This window comes from Botryllus schlosseri, chromosome 1, assembly GCF_051294905.1.
Source record: "Botryllus schlosseri isolate E-star chromosome 1, Bs_hap1, whole genome shotgun sequence".
Taxonomy (NCBI): Eukaryota; Metazoa; Chordata; class Ascidiacea; order Stolidobranchia; family Styelidae; genus Botryllus; species Botryllus schlosseri.
Window position 1 is genome coordinate 30016333 of NC_137236.1, and position 17904 is coordinate 30034236.

At 40.0% G+C, this 17904-nt stretch overlaps 1 protein-coding gene across 14 annotated transcripts in view; it reads left to right on the plus strand.

Moving 5' to 3' along the window:
* Window positions 1-15458, plus strand: part of LOC145434715 (uncharacterized) — a 78359-nt gene extending 62901 nt beyond the window's left edge. For 11 of the 14 annotated variants that reach the window (XM_080312039.1, XM_080312040.1, XM_080312038.1 and 8 more), the window contains 9 exons: window positions 970-1066; window positions 1668-1779; window positions 2673-2821; window positions 4152-4274; window positions 6290-6375; window positions 7423-7528; window positions 10377-10457; window positions 10962-11141; window positions 12909-15458. In XM_080312039.1, the coding sequence (XP_080168165.1) occupies window positions 970-1066; window positions 1668-1779; window positions 2673-2821; window positions 4152-4274; window positions 6290-6375; window positions 7423-7528; window positions 10377-10457; window positions 10962-11141; window positions 12909-13067 (1093 nt within the window). In that variant the 3' untranslated portion in view covers window positions 13068-15458. The remainder of the gene's footprint in view (window positions 1-969; window positions 1067-1667; window positions 1780-2672; window positions 2822-4151; window positions 4275-6289; window positions 6376-7422; window positions 7529-10376; window positions 10458-10961; window positions 11142-12908) is intronic. The other 3 variants (XM_080312043.1, XM_080312045.1, XM_080312049.1) reach the window with 3 other exon arrangements.
* Window positions 15459-17904: the final 2446 nt, after the last annotated feature.

Genomic DNA, 17904 nt, shown 5'->3' on the forward strand with positions numbered 1-17904 from the left:
CTGCAGGGTAGAACAAAACTTTGTATTTTTTGTATATAGCATAGCGACATCTAGCGACTGTGAAAATTTCACGGTGAGGGGGACAGCCATCTGAAAGTTAGGTTTTTGACTTGCTAGTCTCCTTGGATAAGTTGAGTGAAATATGGTTTTTGACACGCAGAAGCCTTGAGACCTCCATTTGGTCTTACCGCAACGTACGAAACACAGCACAAAGCAGGGTTATAATGACTCGAGTCGTGGTTATTGGTGACTCCAATTGACTCGAGTCAATTTGTGTATTGACTCGACTTGTACTCGGCTCATTGTACATGACTCGAACCAAGTCATGTGACTCGAGACTAGGACGGCCAAGACGGACATTTCATTGTAACTTCGAAGAATAGCGAATTCACCACGTTATTGGTATTTCGTCTATCAGTCCTGATACTTGGGAAATAGGGCCAGAAACTGTCAAGACTGAGGAAAATTACGATATTATGAATGCAAGCTTTTCTATATCACTCGAGCAGACTTGAAAAAAGTTGGTTGAACCGGATTGAACTCATAACTGAACAGTGAGCACAATGACTCGGACTCAACCCTCCACTCATTGACTTGGACTCGGACTTGACTCGAGTCAAAACTATAAAAGTGAGATTGACTTGTGAAGTTGTGACTCGGAACCTTGTGACTTGGTTGCAACCCTGTTTAGTAGTGATCAACCAATCTAATGGAATAGGCGTGCTCTAAAAACACCGAAGTATCTCCAATGTTATATGAAACCGGAATTATTTTGTTTGAGGTCGCATAAAAGGTACATACACTGGCAATTTTTGCATCGTGTATTCTTGGCAGTGGTTTTAACTACTTCAAAAGACAGTGAATTGTACATTAAATTAAATTAAAAACCGCCAAACCTGAGAACCGCTGTTGTAGAATTTTCAAATCCGAATTCATCTCAAACCTGAATGCGAATTCGAAACATTACAGGGAAACGGATTTCATTCAGCGGGACCAAAATTTACAGAAGCAAATCACCGTCATCGAGCAAAGGCACGAAGAAGAGAAGCAATGCCTCCACACACAAGTAAGAATATGTCGCTATACTTCACAGAGGAGGTCGACGTAGTCGGTGATTAGAAGTAGAAGATATCCAGCAAGATACTAAATTACAATTGAATTATATAATTTGAATAGTAAATTCATATTGAAATTAACCCAAATATTTCCGGCTGACACTCGTCAGGGGTAATCGTAAGCAACTAGTAGAGAATTGGAAAGAACACTGTATATTAACTATCGTATCACAAAACCAAGTCTGTGCCTATAGAAGCAGTTTGTGTACCAACTAAAAATAGTACATTGAACGCTCTCTTATTCCAAATTCCATGCTGGTGACGTCATATTTTGTGATACGATTGTTGATATACAATGCACTTCCTAATTCTCTACTAGTTGCTGACGATTACCCCTGACGAGTGTCAGCCGAAAATATTCGGGTTCATTTCAATATGAACATACTATTCAATTGTATATTGATGTTCTGTGCCTTCAAGAAGCTCTTCAGATATACTTGTAGTTGGTTAGAAATGTATGGCGTTACTTTCAATTCCACCTGAGTAGATTCAGTTGATTTTTCATTTCATATCGTGGGGCTGGGTGTCTCTAATCGGTTCTGTTACGTCTAGATCTCAGACCTGGAGCATCAGATCGACAGGATGAGGGTGAGCGGCGATATGAACCAGAACAACAGCAACGTGGCCAACGTCAGGCCGAGAATGCAACTAGCTGCATCTGCAGGTAAGCTCCCGCTCAAGCAATAGGTTGAGAAACACTACACTACGGACTACCTTTGATTCTACTTCTTACTATTTCAGCAATCCAATTTCGCATCACATGCTTTTTTGATTAATCAAAGTTCAGCCAACTCAAACGGCCTTACCTATTGTCCGCATTCCAATTCATTATTACTAGGTCGATTTTTTTACCTAAAAAAGGGGAGATTTCGACTTGAAAATTTAGACATGTAAAACCTAAATTTTGACCAAATTTTGATCTCTTGTATGTAAATTAGGTGTTTTCCCCACATAATGTTAGAATTGTGCTACTTGTCTTCATTTCTGGTTGGAACTGTCTGTCCTTACGAAGTAGGTTGCCTGAAAAAGCTTTTATGACTTAAAAACTCACAAATTTTTACACAAAAAAACTTTATCTGAGCGAAATCTGGACCTATGAAGAATTCCAGTGGTTACATCACGCATTATGGTAGAAATAATTAAAATTTTTTGTAGTGCAACGAAAGATACTCTCCTATATTCTGGGGTAGAAAGTGTCTGTTATCATTACTAAGTAGCTTGCCAAGAACGGAGAAAGAACGTTCTACAGCAGCAGTTGTTGGCTGGCAACACTCAAGTTGTGCGTACACTGCTGGTGACTAACCGTGTTGCTTCATTCTGGCAATGTTGCCTACATCAAAATTTTTCATCATACGCTTCTTGATATAAGAACCAATCTTGCTTCAGTTAGGATATTACGGTACTTTGAGCATAGCACCATGTCAACCTATTTGTTTCATTTCAATGTTTATGATTCACAATGGGCAGATAATGGGCCCTCTACAACGGTAGGCCTGTAAAATAGGCTACAAGCTGTAAAATATCATTATTTCACTCAAGCTCGTGTCCTAAACGCAGATAACGATACCTCCAAAACCGGTACTACTGTGAATTCGCAACAAGGAGTCCGCGCCAATTCCCATGTCTCATTCGATGACCTGATCGCGAATCTGGACGACATGCTCGAAGTGCCCAAACGCGCTTCTACCTCAGAAAAACCAAGACAGGTAAGCATTAAATGTAGGCGTTTACTACAGTAACTGTAACCACTGTTAGGAAATTGCATTTTTCTCAATAAGTTACCTTGCTGTCTTGTAGCTAGCCACTCTCTGCTAATTCTTGCTTGGAACTTGGAAGTAATTGCTGGTACCTTTCTTGAGCAGTTCTCGGCTTATTCCAGGCTTACACTGTAAGTCAGCCTTAGGGCGACACCATGAATTTCCTGATTTACCTTCCAATTTTGTATAGTTACTCTCTGCTAAGTCTTGCTTGGAAGTACTAGCTTGATTCTTATCTTGAGTGGTTCTCTACTTATTCCTATATGACTGTGTCAGTCAGCGTTCGAGGTAAACCGTGAATTTTTGTTCCTTTCCTGATTTAATTTTCAATATTCTATGGTTACTCTTTCCTTAGTCTTGCTTGTGAATTGTTCGGGTCTCATCTTGAGTACTACTCGGGCACAGCTCCTTTTTTACACAACTGTGGCACAGTATAAGTCGGCGATGGGACCAAACCGTGAATTGTTATCAATGTAGTGTAGGCTCATGTGAGAAATTAGCCTTCTCTCGTAAATAAGCTTACCTATCATTGATGTCGATTTCCTTCTGATTTATTATTTATTTATTATTTATTATTTTTGTCAAATTTCACAGGCTACTTGATAGAACTGTTATGTTACCAAAAAAACCGATGCACACTAATTTTGAATCAATTATTATAGTAGAAAATTTTGTATTTATTTAATAAAATTTATATAAATTGGTGGCAAATTCTTTCATTATTTATGATAGAGCTACCCACCGTAAATACTATGATTTGAAATCTTAAATTTTGAACATCAATAACTTCGCTTCTACTGTTGGGAATTGCGCCGAATTTGCTGTGCGTCCTTTTTTCAGACAACCTAACAATCTTATGGGGTAGCCAGTACAATATGAACACTTTTTATATTTATTTATATTGAATAAATCCAAAATTTTCTACTATAATAACTATAAAAACCTAACCATTTTATCAAGTAGCCTGTAAAATTTGAAATAAGTTGGTTTAAAACAGCCCTACTGTGCGTAGAACTCCCCTTACTTTGCTTGTAAGTAATTGCTTGGAGTCTTCTCTTGGACTGTTGTTTGCTACAGTAGCTCTACATCGAATACTAATCAGTCCAAAATTATCTAATCGGGCCCCCAAATCTGTGTTTATTTCTCAACTTTGTGCCTGTTACTGGTAACCTGCTATGCACTACCGGACTGATAGTCTGACAAAGCATGATAAAAGAATCAACACTGCATGTCTTGATTGACTTAACCCTTTTCCTCTCTCTCTCCCACTAACCGTCAGGACGCGAGCGAAGTGTTTGACTCGGTCACCGAAAATTCACAGACGCTCGACAATTCGGCTTTGAAATCCAGAGCCAGATTGCAGGGACCGCGCAAGCAAAAGTCCAGCGGCTCACGGTCAGAGGTACGGTATCACCCCGGATTTGGATTATTTTAGCGCAGATATCGACAGATTTGGCGGCTTCATATCCAAATTATGTGATCTGAATCTGAAGACGTGTCACGTTATACACCAACTTTTTGTGATCAGAATCTTAAATTTTATATTATCATGTCAAAATCGGAATTATGTGTCAGATTTGTGATGTCAATCTGAATCTAATTCTTACTTTTAATATGTGTCACGTCATACACCAAATTACCATGGTCCTAATCTTAGATTTAATGTGTTCATGTCTAAAAATGCACACGCTCATCCAGGATATTAGTATCACAAAGTAGGCCTGCTACTGGCATTATATTTCATTCATTGGAAGAAATACTCTATAAATCAGGGGTTCCCGACCATCTTTGTATCATTCCCCACTCCAATCAACACCTTAAAAATGCTCCCTCCAATAAACCGAGATCAGGCTTTGTTCAGGACTTGATAATGGTAAATGTTAGGCCCCGAGACCCCACCGGAAACCCCTGAATTCCTCATTTGTTGGGAACCACAGTTGTGAATAAGTTAAATTTCTGATTCAATACAGACATACTGCAAATACATTTCTTTTCTACCCGCAAAAGTCACCGTGTGGCCCTTTTCGAGTCGTAAAAGCCACGTTTTACCGGAGTAGACTTGTTCATCCAAAGTACGTTACAGATAATGATGGCGGTTCTTGCTCCAAATATTACGATTTCTCAGATATCTTTGTTTGTTTCTTGAATATTTTCGTTCTTGATTTTGTTAATTTGCGTTCAAACTCTTTTAATTCAAAATCTCTTATTGCTTTTGTGTTGAAACCTTTTTCTCTGTATTTTCCAGACGATAAATTGAATTTGTGTTATTCGATATATGACCATCATCAAGACGCCTTGATGGTATACTAATCTGGTGTATGTTATTAAACAGGATTAACGTATTTATTTGCGTGTAACACATACCGTTGTGTAAGCCACACCTCGACTAGGCTGTATTTAAATCAAGACGTTATTGCCCAACGAATAGTGACAATGATTTCCCTGTTCCGATGTATAAGATGCGTCTTGGAGTCGACTTTTAGCTGGATTATGTGCATTTCGTCGAAAATATTCATATATAAAGACGCCATACGTGTATTTTATTGGTTTCTGACCATTCTGATATCAATCCACTTGAGCCTGGCTCCGGCTCATCAGTCTATGCCTTAATTAGAAACCCATTCCGTGGGTCACACGCTGTTCAAAACTGGTGCTTAATCATGGGCCGTAAAAATTTTCTCTCCTGGCCAAAGTTATCAAAAACGAGAGCTGTGCTCAATAATTTGAGTACTTGGATCTGAATCGAGTATTTATGCCAAAGTTTTGAGTAGATTAGTATGATGTGATTGTTTTAAGTAGACCTACGGTAGCGAAATACACGTTCCTTGGCGTTAAAGAGTTAATTTTGCCCGTACCGCAGTTTATAAAACATGCTGTACACACAGGGTTGTAACCAAGTCATAAGGTTCCGAGTCACAAGTCAAGCTCACTGTTATAGTTTTGACTCGAGTCAAGTCGAGTCATTTTCAATTCACCACAGAGTCAAGTCCAAGTCATTGTGTGCACTGTTCAGTTTTGAGTTCAATTCGGTACAACTCTGCTCGAGAGATATAATGGCTCGCATTCATAATATCGTAATTTTCCTCAGTCTTAAAAGTTTCTGGCCGTATTTTTCAAGTATCAGGACTGATAGACGAAATACCAATAATGCGCTGACTTTACCATTCTTCGAAGTTATAATGAAATGTCTGTCTTGGCCGCCCTAGCCTCGAGTCATATGACTTGGTTCGAGTCAATACACCAATTGACTCGAGTCGAGTCATTTGACGCTTTTGAAAAAATGACTCGAGTCAAGTCGAGTCACTGAAAAGCTGCGACTCGAGTCATTACAACCCTGATATTCTATTTTTCCCAGCCATATTGAAAACCTATCTTAGACGCCGACTATTCATTCAAACCGTATATTGACTGTTGTAGCATTCCCGAGAGGAAAACCCGACCGAAGATTCCGAGTTGTCTCAATCGCAGGACTCTGTCAACAAGGAAAACTCTGATAATTTCAGGTGTGCTGATAATTTCGACAATCTCTGTGCTCCATTATTGCTTCGTTTTGACCAGCAACGGAGGAATATAAGGGTCATTAATTAATTATGTTCGCTCAAGCGATCTGTTCACCCCGATTATTCGGAATTTCATGCCGCAGAAGTCATGTTTGATGATATCATTGTTGATATGCAATGTTCTTTCCAATTCTCTACTAGTTGCTGACGATCACCCCTGACGAGTGTCAGCATAAGATACTCGGGTTCATTTCAATATGAATGCACTATTCGATCGTATATCGAAGTTCTGTACCTCCAAGAAGCTCATCTAACCTGTTCCTGTTTAAATACTTTTTTGGTCATTGGGTTTTTTGCATCATTCACATCTCTTTGTCGTAGCATGATTTTTTGGGCACGGTGGGGATTTCTATTACGAAATTTTAGTGGAAAATGGCGCATTTAACGTTTTCAAAACCAAATTTTGTCCCCCAATTTGAAATTTTAGCCCGAACGCGAATTCTTCCTTCCTCCCGAATTCTTGTCGCGTCTGAAGTCGAAGGTAATGCCCAGTCAAAGATAATTTGCATCTCGATCTGGTCAAAGTTTTCAAATTTTGATTTTTGTTCAAGATTTGAATCCATGTTTAAAGTCGAGAATTCATTTTATATCAGGGTTACCATACGTCCTCTTTTAAGGGGATTCGTCCTCTTTTTAGTGATTTTTTTCAGTCAACCGACCATGAAATGGGAAAAATTTACCGGTTTTTTCCAGGATTCTCCCCCGGTTTTGCAAGTCTGAAAATTTTGAAAAAGTGTCCTCTTTTCCGATTTTCGAAATATGGTAACCCTATTTTATATCATAAGGACTGAATTTTTCCTGAAAACGGATAGGAAATAAAAAAATGAGTTCAAATTTCTTGTCAAAAACGTTGTGAATCCTTCAAATTCGTATTTTTCCTCATAATATCCTTGCCCATCCGTGATATTTAGCGAAATGCGACATATGCGAAGCTTGTTTGCTTGCATACTCTATTTTTTCTCTGAAATTGTGTTCATTTTCATGTTCCAGGCGACAGTCCAACAATTCCAAAGTGCACGGTGGCGTGGCGGTGCTGCCTCTTATGTCGCCAAACGGCAAAGAGAGCACGTTGTCGTCTAAGCCCAAAATGAGAAACGTAAGTGTCCAGTCTGTCCTGTTACGCATGAAAATGTTGTACGATATACGAGCTGTGAGCATTTTTAGCGTATTTTGTCATATTTTGTTATCAGTGGGGAAAATATAAATTTAATGGGACAAATTCGTCGTTTCGTAACATACTAGGGCTGGGCATGATGATTTGGCTTTTCGACCCGATATTTTGTGCTAGTGTCTCGCAAACTTTTTTGACACATCTCCTTCAGCCCCGAGATGTGTTGTTTGTTGTATTCGGGACCGTCATGGCTGTTTACGGAGCATGGGTGAATGCCGGGCTGATTCTAATTACGTTTGCATGTGAGCACTAATATTGCTACATATGGGCAGGTTAACCTTTAAAACTGATGGGCTGTGGTTTGTTATATATTCTTAAGCCTTATGATAATGCACTCTTGTTGCATTGGTACACATACGATAGCACCGTTTTTATCAGAAATTAAATATTATTATGACATTCCTTCGTCATTAGTTTTTGTCCTAGATTTTGATCAAGACTTCTCAAGACCCTATCAAAATTTATCTCTGTTATGGTTATGCCTCATCTGCTCGGAAATTGAAACTGCATTCGTTTCGCGTATATAATTGAAGGAGGCTACAAGCCACAGGATTAGTGTGACCCTGTTTCGCCAAACTCTCGTATCTAAGTGTGGCCAAAATCATTGAACATGATTCCCGAATTCATTCTGCTTACATAATTCAAGTAGGCTACAAGTCACAGGAGTATTGTGAGGCACTTGAAATTCCCTGTACAAATACAAACTCTGGCATCCAAATGTGGTTACAAAAAATGTCATTGAATGTGATTCCTAAATTCATTTTGCGTGTGTAGTTCAAGTGTAATTCACCTGAATGTAGGAGATTATTTAAAATTCTAGAAGCAAATCCAAATATGAACCCCGTTTTGGCAAAGTCTCGAAGTGCGGGTCAAATCGCTCGATCAGAATCCTAAATTGATTTTGCGGATATAGTTTAAGTCCAAAGTATTTAAAATTCCTTACCGTATACGAAACCAAATACCAGTTTTGCCAGATACTGAATCCAAATGCGACCCAAATAATTGAGTAGGCCTATGTTGTTGTCAAATCCAGGCAGAAATTCAGGCCTATCTCTCGCAAGAGAATAAGGGCGCTTGAATGTAGCACCAATGCTGAATTAGACCTGGTTTATGTTCCTCAAAGGTCACTTCTTTAATCCTTATATCCAAAAATTCAAAGGCGGCCCTGTTAATGTTAACAGATCACCTGATAACTCTTTCCTAACCAAAGTAATCATATCTCTACGCTTTATAACCCATATCCTTGTTTGCAAATTTCAGCTTAATAGGGCGTTTTCTGTCGTTCTATATCAGTGGTTCCCAACGTGGGCGATATCGCCCCCCAGGGGGCGATTTGTCAGTCCAGGGGGGCGAAAATAGCCAAGGGGGCGATAGGGGGGCGAAAACGGACGAAGGGGGCGATAGGGGGGCGATGGTGCGTTGAAATGGCTATATTGGCGTTCATGACCGTAACTGCCACACCCAAACCCCCAATTGGGATTGGGGGCCGAGCTCGAAGGGGGCTCATAATTTTTTCGTGAATTAACATTAATTATAGAGTAATATTTTGGAAATTTTGGCAAATTTTTCAAAAAAATTTCGCGCTGCGTGCCATTTCCTGGTCGCTTGTTTCTTGCTTATTGGAGACCCTTCCTTCAAGAAATAATACGCATGAGTTATAGAGATGGGCATCTCGGCGTCAGCCATTATCACACAATGACGAACCAAGACATATGAAGTTTCAGGCCATGTAGCATGCGGCTCCGAGAAGAGTGCCAGAACGAGAAAACCTTGGCGGAAAAGGACTGCCTTTAGGCTGACCGACTTCGATATATATACGATATACATATATATTTAATTGCCCATAGGCGCCTAAATGGCTGGCGCCAAATGTTCCTGTCCTGGCAATCAGAATCCCACAAAAAATGCCATCTCGCAGAGGAAAATTAATTGCCAGTGCAGAAATACCAATTTTAAATCGTGTGCATCTTTTAGTTTAGTACGTATGGGCGATTTGAATAATATCTTTAGACATAGCAGACAGAGGCCACGAAATATCATTACGTAACGAAGTCATTATACCCACGGGTCCGCCCGAATATGTTCAATTATTGTTTACGGGTCCTATATTTTCCAAGACACCTCACTCAGCTCTATACCGGTATATCTGAATACATGAGCAGAGAGAGATAAAAAATTGAAAGCAATATCTATGCAATTCCCGATCATATTGACCGATCCAATCATGAATGATTGAAATTTTTCGCGAAATAAGCCGACTAACTAAAGAGTCCAACAATTTGTGCTAAAAAGTAGTGGTAAAGACAAAGAGGTATCGGGGGAGTTGGGTCTGAGGGGTGCAGAGGTTTGCTTTATCGCCCTATGGAGGGGGGTCAAGACCAACGTATTGGGGGGGGGCTGACGAAGTTCTGTTACGGTCCTTTTGGAATCAAGTCAGAGAAATCACCTTTTTAGTTAGTGAACTCACCAACATTTAGCTGGAAAAGTGTAATTTCGAGGTCGGGCCGAAAACTTGACCTTTTTTCTTAGTCAACTCGCCGGTGATTTCAGTATGTATGCCCATTTTTCGGTTCCCAAAATTTGGGGGGCGATGAGCGGTGTGGAGTTTGAAAAGGGGGCGATGAGTCGAAAAAGGTTGGGAACCACTGTTCTATATCAATGGTATCTTAATTTTACCTCAATGGTTTTTTTTATTGCTTCGCCTCACTTATTGCATTGTGTGTGTATGTACGTAACGTTGTCACTGCATGTGTTCTTTTACTACCGACTCAAGGCTTTTAACAACTCTGACGCGGTGCCGCGGCCTGCTTCGTCTGCCTCCAATGTGTCACAGATGTCCGAAGCTGTTTCAGAGGTGGGTTTTTCGCAGTAGTGACTCGAGGGTGTTGCGTTTACATACTAGCGCTGTAGTTCAAGGTTGTATTGACTCGAGTCGTGATTTTTAGATGAGTCTTGGGTCTTGGCTTGAGTCACCAAGTCATGCGACTCGCGACATTCTATTTGACTCGGTCTTTTATATCCCAAGCCTAATGATTTAAAGTATATTTACTTTATATGAATTAAGAATGTGTGTTTTGACGGTCCTATCACTTTTCTATGGTTAAGTATAGCGACACATGGCCACTGCATAATGAACGCTGGTCTCTCGACAACAAACAAGTGTATAAAACTGTAAATTTAAGTCCACGAGCAGTACATATGTGTTGCTTGCTAATGTAACATGCGTTCTGCGTATGTTTGCATGTGCTGCATGTATAGATACAATGAATTATTTTTCGCCGAATTCAGAGTTGTTATGCAAGAATTTGGTGCGCTGATTCCAGCGATGTCTTGTAAGAAAATTCCTGTATTTCGGCAGGGATCGCTCGATCTACTCAAGAAAGACGACAATATCCAGTACGCCAACGTGCCGCTGTGGTCATGCGACAATGTCACGCAGTGGATGGAGCAGAACGGGTTGAACCTGCTGACTATCGCGTTCGCGACGCACCAGATTGACGGGCAGAAGATATTGAATATAGACAACGATAAACTTAGGGTGAGGGGCTTGCTTTGCGTTTGAAATTGAGACACGGTCGTTTTGAAATCAGACTTGGACATACTACTAGGTTTTCAGAATATGCAACTAGAACTAGAACTGCTCAATTTTCAAAATTCACCACTAGAACTACAACTACTCAACTTTCCCGAAGTCGCAACTAGAAGTATAAACTACTCACTTTTCTAAACTATCAACTAGAACAGGAACTACTCGCTTTTTCAAACTTACAGCTAGAACTAGCACTAGAACTACTCCCTTGTCAAAACCACTAGAACTAGAACTACCCACTTTTCCACACCAGAACTAGAACCGCTCCCTTTTCAAAACTCGCAACTAAAACTAGCACTTTTCCAAACTGTCAACTAGAACTAAAACTACTCCCTTTTCAAAATTCGCAACTAAAACTAGAACTAGAATTTTTCCAAACTCTCAACTAGAACTAGAACTAGAACTACTCGCTTTTCCAAACTTACAGCTAGAACTAGAACTAAAACTACTCCCTTGTCCAAACTAGCCAACTAGAACTAGAACTACCCAATTTTCCAAACTAGAACTAGAACTGCTCCCTTTTCAAAACTTGCAACTAGAACTAGAACTTTTCCAAACTCAACTAGAACTAGAACTACTCCCTTGTCAAAACTCGCAACTAGAACTAGAACTACCCACTTTTCCAAACTAGAACTGGAACTGCTCCCTTTTCAACACTCGCAACTAAAACTAGAACTAGAACTTTTCCAAACTCTTAATTAAAACTAGAACTACTCCCTTTTCAAAACTCGCTAATAAAACTAGAACTAGAACCACTCGCTTTTCCAAACTCTCGACTAGAACTAGGACTACTCTTTTTACAAAACTCGCAACTACAACTAGAACTAGAACTACTCACTTTTCCAAACTGTCAACTAGAACTAGGACCAAGGACTTTTTAAAACTCACAATTAGAACCAGAACCACCCACTTTTCCCAACTCGCAACTAGAAGTAAAACTATCTTGTCAGTTTTTAAAATCCGCAACTAGAACCATTCACCTTTCAAAATCCGCTACTATAATTAGAACTACTCACTTTTTTAAGGGGACTAGCGCCTCAGCATTGCTATCTCGCGAAGGGCTAGTCCCATCACCATGACATTTTCACAGCTGCTAGGTGTCGCTATGCTAGTATAAACAAAATATCAAAAATTGTAGTTCTAGCCTGCAGCATTTGGATTTGACGGGAGACGCGAAACATAGCAACTCATAATTGTGATGCCCCTTTTCTGATCTAACGCCCGTTTTAGAAAGTAGTAGGACAATTGCTAAATTTTGAAAGGTTACTTGCAACTCATCTTGGAGAAATTAAATTTTTAAATTTCATTGTTTACAAAAGTTTGTTGTGCGGTGCCATAACTCAGGTCATGGCAGGCCTGGGTCAAAAAACTATTACCAAACACTGGCCTGGATGATAGCTTTCTAAGAAACCGAGTGAATCTTTCACGACAAATATTTCATACGAGATTATGATTTATGGTGAAATTTCACGCTGGAGAAAAACACCATCGAACATTTTCGCATGAAAAGAAAATACTAAGCGTATGCCCAGTACAATTGAAATTTTGCAATTTTCACTTGCGTTTTTGATAAAACGAGGGCAGGATGTAAGAACCAGAAAAAATAACGCGACTACAACTAGAACAACTCACTTTTCAAAATTTGCCTCTGGAGCAAGAGCCAGAACTTGTCAAAAACCAGTAGTTAGTTTACTGGTAACTTACTTCCGCTTGCAGGAAATGGGAGTGTCCGACAAGACCCAAGTGAAACTAGTCAAGAAAAAGCTGAAGGAGCTCAAAGCCAGGCACGAGAAGGAGAAGAAGATCATCGAAAAATCCGCAAAGTCCGCGGCCAAGCCGAAGAAAGGCGGCAAACTGAAATCCATGTTCGGATGAGGGTCGCGATTCCGAAAAAAAAAATCCGATTTTTTTTGTCGAAAAACCCGTATTCGGCATTTCCAGCGGAAATTTGCCGGGATTTCGCGCCGAGGCAGCCGCGACCCCACGGTCTCGAAAATAAATCCAGATATTTACGTCTTTACGAGTATCGGCATAGATGCGTATATCCTATTTTTTTCTTTACTTTACAGACACACCTCTTTATGTATCGAAGGTCTTGCAATGTTCCCGATTCTATTCCGACTTAGGAATGGCCTTAACGTGTTTGAAATTCAAATTTTTAACGCATCTCATTGGTCAATCCTGCGTGTGGGTGTACACATAAAACTAAATCAGGCTGATGCAGTGTCGTTGAATCCCGGATTGTTTTATGCAAATGGCTGTGATCGAGACGATTTGACTGGTCGTTACTCAACGCAACTAAAGCCGTGTAAAATGTGAAATCTCTCTTCTGGGTTGGGCACAATCGTGTTCTGCCCACAATGTCCTTGCGAGTATGGCTGAGCGTGAAAATTTGAGTGCTCGAATCTGAATCGCGTATTTCTCGTAATAATTCGAGTAGGGTTGTCATTTTTTGGAGTACTGAAATTTCACGCTCCTCGATACTAACAGTTGATTTATCAACGAGAATTATAGTTTCGATGCTGTTTTCCACTGTGAAAACCCTTAAGCCTAGATTCGGTTGTGTCGCAGCTTACGAAACATGTATCGGCATATTGTGAAGTCGTGATTAACACATAGGTTGCCACAAAGTGCCATGAAATCTATTAGTTCGAAAAAAATGCCAAATAATTTTAATATGATGTAATAGCAGGGTTGTAACCAAGTCGCGAGGTTCCGAGTCACAAGTCAATCTCACTTTTATAGTTTTGACTCGAGTCAAGTCGAGTCATTTTCAATTCTCCACCGAGTTTGTCATTCTGTTGCGACTCGAGTTCAAGTCATTGTGTTGACTGTTCAGTTTCGAGTTGAAGGTTCAAGGTTTGATGATATCGAATGCTTCGCGTTCATAATATACTAATTTTCCTCACTTCAACAGGTTCTAGTCGCAGTTTCAAGTACCAGTACTAAAAGACGAAATACCATTAGTATGGTAACTTCACTTAGCTTTAAAACGTCGGTCCTGGCCATCCTAGTCTCGGGTCATATGACTTGGTCCGAGTCACACGCAAGTACTCGAGTACAGGTGGAGTCAATACACAGATTGACTCTAGTCGAGTCATTATCCGTATTTTGAGAGAATGACTCGAGTCAAGTCGAGACACCAAATAATCACGACTCGAGTCATTACAACCCTGTGTACAACTGGCAATATTTTCTTTGCTGTCGCATGAAGGGTATGTATTCGAACTTTGTCTTGTTAAAACCACATAATGAGAGATACTCATCCTCGACTCTAAGCTTAATACTCGATTCAGACTCGATTTTACTCAACCATACTCGCGAGCCTATCCCATCACGCACAACACAGAATTTCCTCACTTTAAAGTGCCTTATCGCAAGCGATTATCGAATCTGTAAACTTTAATTGTCGGCATTATCAATTGCAACGATAATTTTCCCTATCATCCCAAACTTGTGAAATGCAAATTTGATAAAAATTCCGGTTTAGGATGAGTTTTGATATCACCGACACCGACATATCTTTTGTTCATCAATTAATATTATTATCGTATAATTGCCAAGTTTATTACACAAATGTTTTAGCAGTAATCCGCCGCAGATATATCCGTGTTTCGGAGCGTATCCAGTCTGCCAACTGTGCGTAGTTTATCAAAGTACTATATAGCGAAAGATGACGCGTTATTCCTTTATATCGGCATTCCTCGGTGAGCCATTCCATGATTTTACAATTGTAATTTGTTCGTATGCTCAGCCTCAAAAACAATACCAACGCAACGGTAATGATTCTGTGTAGCTGGTACGTTTTCGTGTATTAGTGACACACTGTCGTGTGTGCCAGGTTTGTGCCCAGTATGAAATACTCACACGTTTGATTCCATTTTTAAGTTCTGAATGTGTGTGTATCGCATTGACGCTACTGGCCAACATCTGTTCGAACTAAAATGCCTGAGTATAGGAAACAACAAATGTTTTACAGTTGAAATTGTTTTCGGCGAACACAACTCAAATAACAACTCTGAAATCAACAAATTACTATGGCGAACAACATCCCCTGTTTCTCGAACTGACCCGGGAATTAAGTTGTCTGTAATAGGACCGCACGTATTTTTAAAAATATCGAGTTCTTATTAATTTTGGATGATTTTTTTCAAGTGATTGAAATTATCGTTTAGTATTGAGTTTCATTTTTCCAGTTATCGTTCACGCTTTTTGCAATTACTCCGAAAAAAAATAAGTTATTTCTCGTGTATAGAGATGACGGTACCGGTCCGTTGTTGCGTGTGTCAAATTCGTGAGTGGTTTGGGTTCAGAAGAGTACGGTTGAAGCCACAGCGCAGGAACATGCATACAAGTAAGATCCCTGGCCTGGTAAATCCGAATCTGAATACCCTTTGCCAGTCCGTGTGACTTGCTGTGCCTAAATAATCGTGAGTTTTTGTTTAAGATGATATCCGTTGACAAAATCAATTCAAAGGAGTAGGGGTAGGGTTGTATTTAAAACAAACGGTGTTATAAAACACTTTGTTCAAAACATGTTTTAATCAAAGGCCTTTTAAAAAACACCAATTTTTTTAAAAGTTGTATAATTATGCCATGATTGTGTACATACTTTCGAAAAACATATTGTATGTGCCTACGGACAATTATCACCTGATTTAGTGCTACATGACAGCATCAAAATATACCATACTAAATCCTGTCACCCAACTCGGTATGGAACACAGTCAAAATCAACAAAGACCAATAGCGACTCTGCCTTTAATTAGTGCTGCAGACGGATCGACAATAACAAAGTCATAAAAGGTATCAGGGCGTGACGGTCACGTGATTTTTCGAGTGTCCACACCACCTTTGAGTACACGCTGGTGGAACTGCCGGGGAATTTGTCGGAAGTTAACTGAATTGAAACATTTATATTAACAACCTCCCTTCGCCACCTGACGTCATCCTACTTCGGAGACTCATCTTGTGGAAAAGTACTCTCCCAATATACTCGGGTTCAGGACCTTCCGAAAGGACAAACACTTCATTCTGGCGGACTTGCCATATTGTTGGTAGGTTCGCACATGATGATTTAAGATTAATTCAGGACATGTTGAGGTACGAAATACATGATGAACAAACAACAGCTGCTTCACAAAAACCTTAACAGCATGACTTCTTTATTGTGAAGGAAACGGCTGTAGCCTACATGCCGTGTTTTCGTCGAGGAATAGCAAAGGCGCTTATGCAAGGGGTGAACGAATTCCCTGGTTCAGAAGGAATTCATCGTCAGTGAATACCGGTACAAATATAAAGCTTGACTATGACACTATACTTTGTGTGATCTTATTGGACCCAAGTTGTAGTATATAGTTGAAGGTTCTAGGGATCGACTGAATCGGCCGGTTCTGCTTTGCACTTATCAGATGGTTGCAGCAAATTGAATGCACTTGTAGACGTTGTTAAAGTCCGATCAAGGATAATCCGAGGATTATCAACGAAAAACTGAAATAACTCCGCTTCAACTGGTCGGAATTGAGTCAAATTTGTTTTGCATCGTCTTTGAAGACAGCTCAACAATTTCATGGGGTTGGCAGAAAAATTTGAGCTTTAGGAGGAGACAATCTTTCGCCTAGTAACGTGTATCGCTAACCACAATATTGATACTTTTGTCGCTGATGAGCGTCAGGTATCGTTCGCAGCTCTTCGTTCAAAATCAAATGCATTTGATAATCGTGATATATATTGTTCCATTTGTAGGCTACTTCTTTCATAAAATATGACTTCTTTAGCGGTAACTATGCCCATCGCTTATGTTGGAGAGTACAGCGTTGTAATGACGCAAAGTTTTTAAAACGTGGTTGCTCAACTATCTGGCTTATTTTGTCTCGATATTGCATTCTTGTGGCTCGCGGCCTCTACGAAATTTGAAAAGTGGCCCACGACTAGCGTTGGGACCCCGGGAAATCCCGATCCCAGGATCCCGGGTTTGAAGCAATCCCGATCCCGGGATTGGTCCCGATGAAATCCCGGGATTTGTGAACAGCATCTACCAAGGCTTATGTAGCGCCATATTGCTTATTTTGGTAATAAAGCAGTGTCACAAACTCGGCTAATTGTCTAGAACAGTGGCCTCAAACACGCGCAGCCCGCCAGAACTGTTTTTGCGGCCCACTTCGGCGTTTTGACTCATCAAGCATTCGACAATATTAAACTCGAAAATTTCAGATATCGGATTTGAGAACTTGAAATTTCATTCTGAAACCACTCCAGAACCTGAATCGCTATCACACATCAAACGTCCACTAGCTTGTAAATTATAACGCGACAGCTTTTACGATGACACGATGCATTTGTCGTCTCGCATGGTTTCTAACTGTCTACATAACCCCTTATGTCGCCAAATTATGCCAAGCACAACAATATTTTTAAAAAATATTGAAAAATATGACTTTTTCGTGGCAACCGTGAATATTACAATAGTGTACGTATTACATTTTCACAATGTGAATGGAATGCCAATCTGCAAGGTCCGACAAAAAAGACGTTCTGGGAAATACATATTATACCCCTATTTGATTCTGCTGCCCGCCGCGTCATCAAAAACTATGAAGTTGGCCCGCGAGCAAATAGGAGTTTGGGACCCCTGATCTAAACGATGATATTCTTGATGCTCTTATGTTTTGCGTCAATTCAATATCACCAGGACTAAATGTTATTTGTGTAA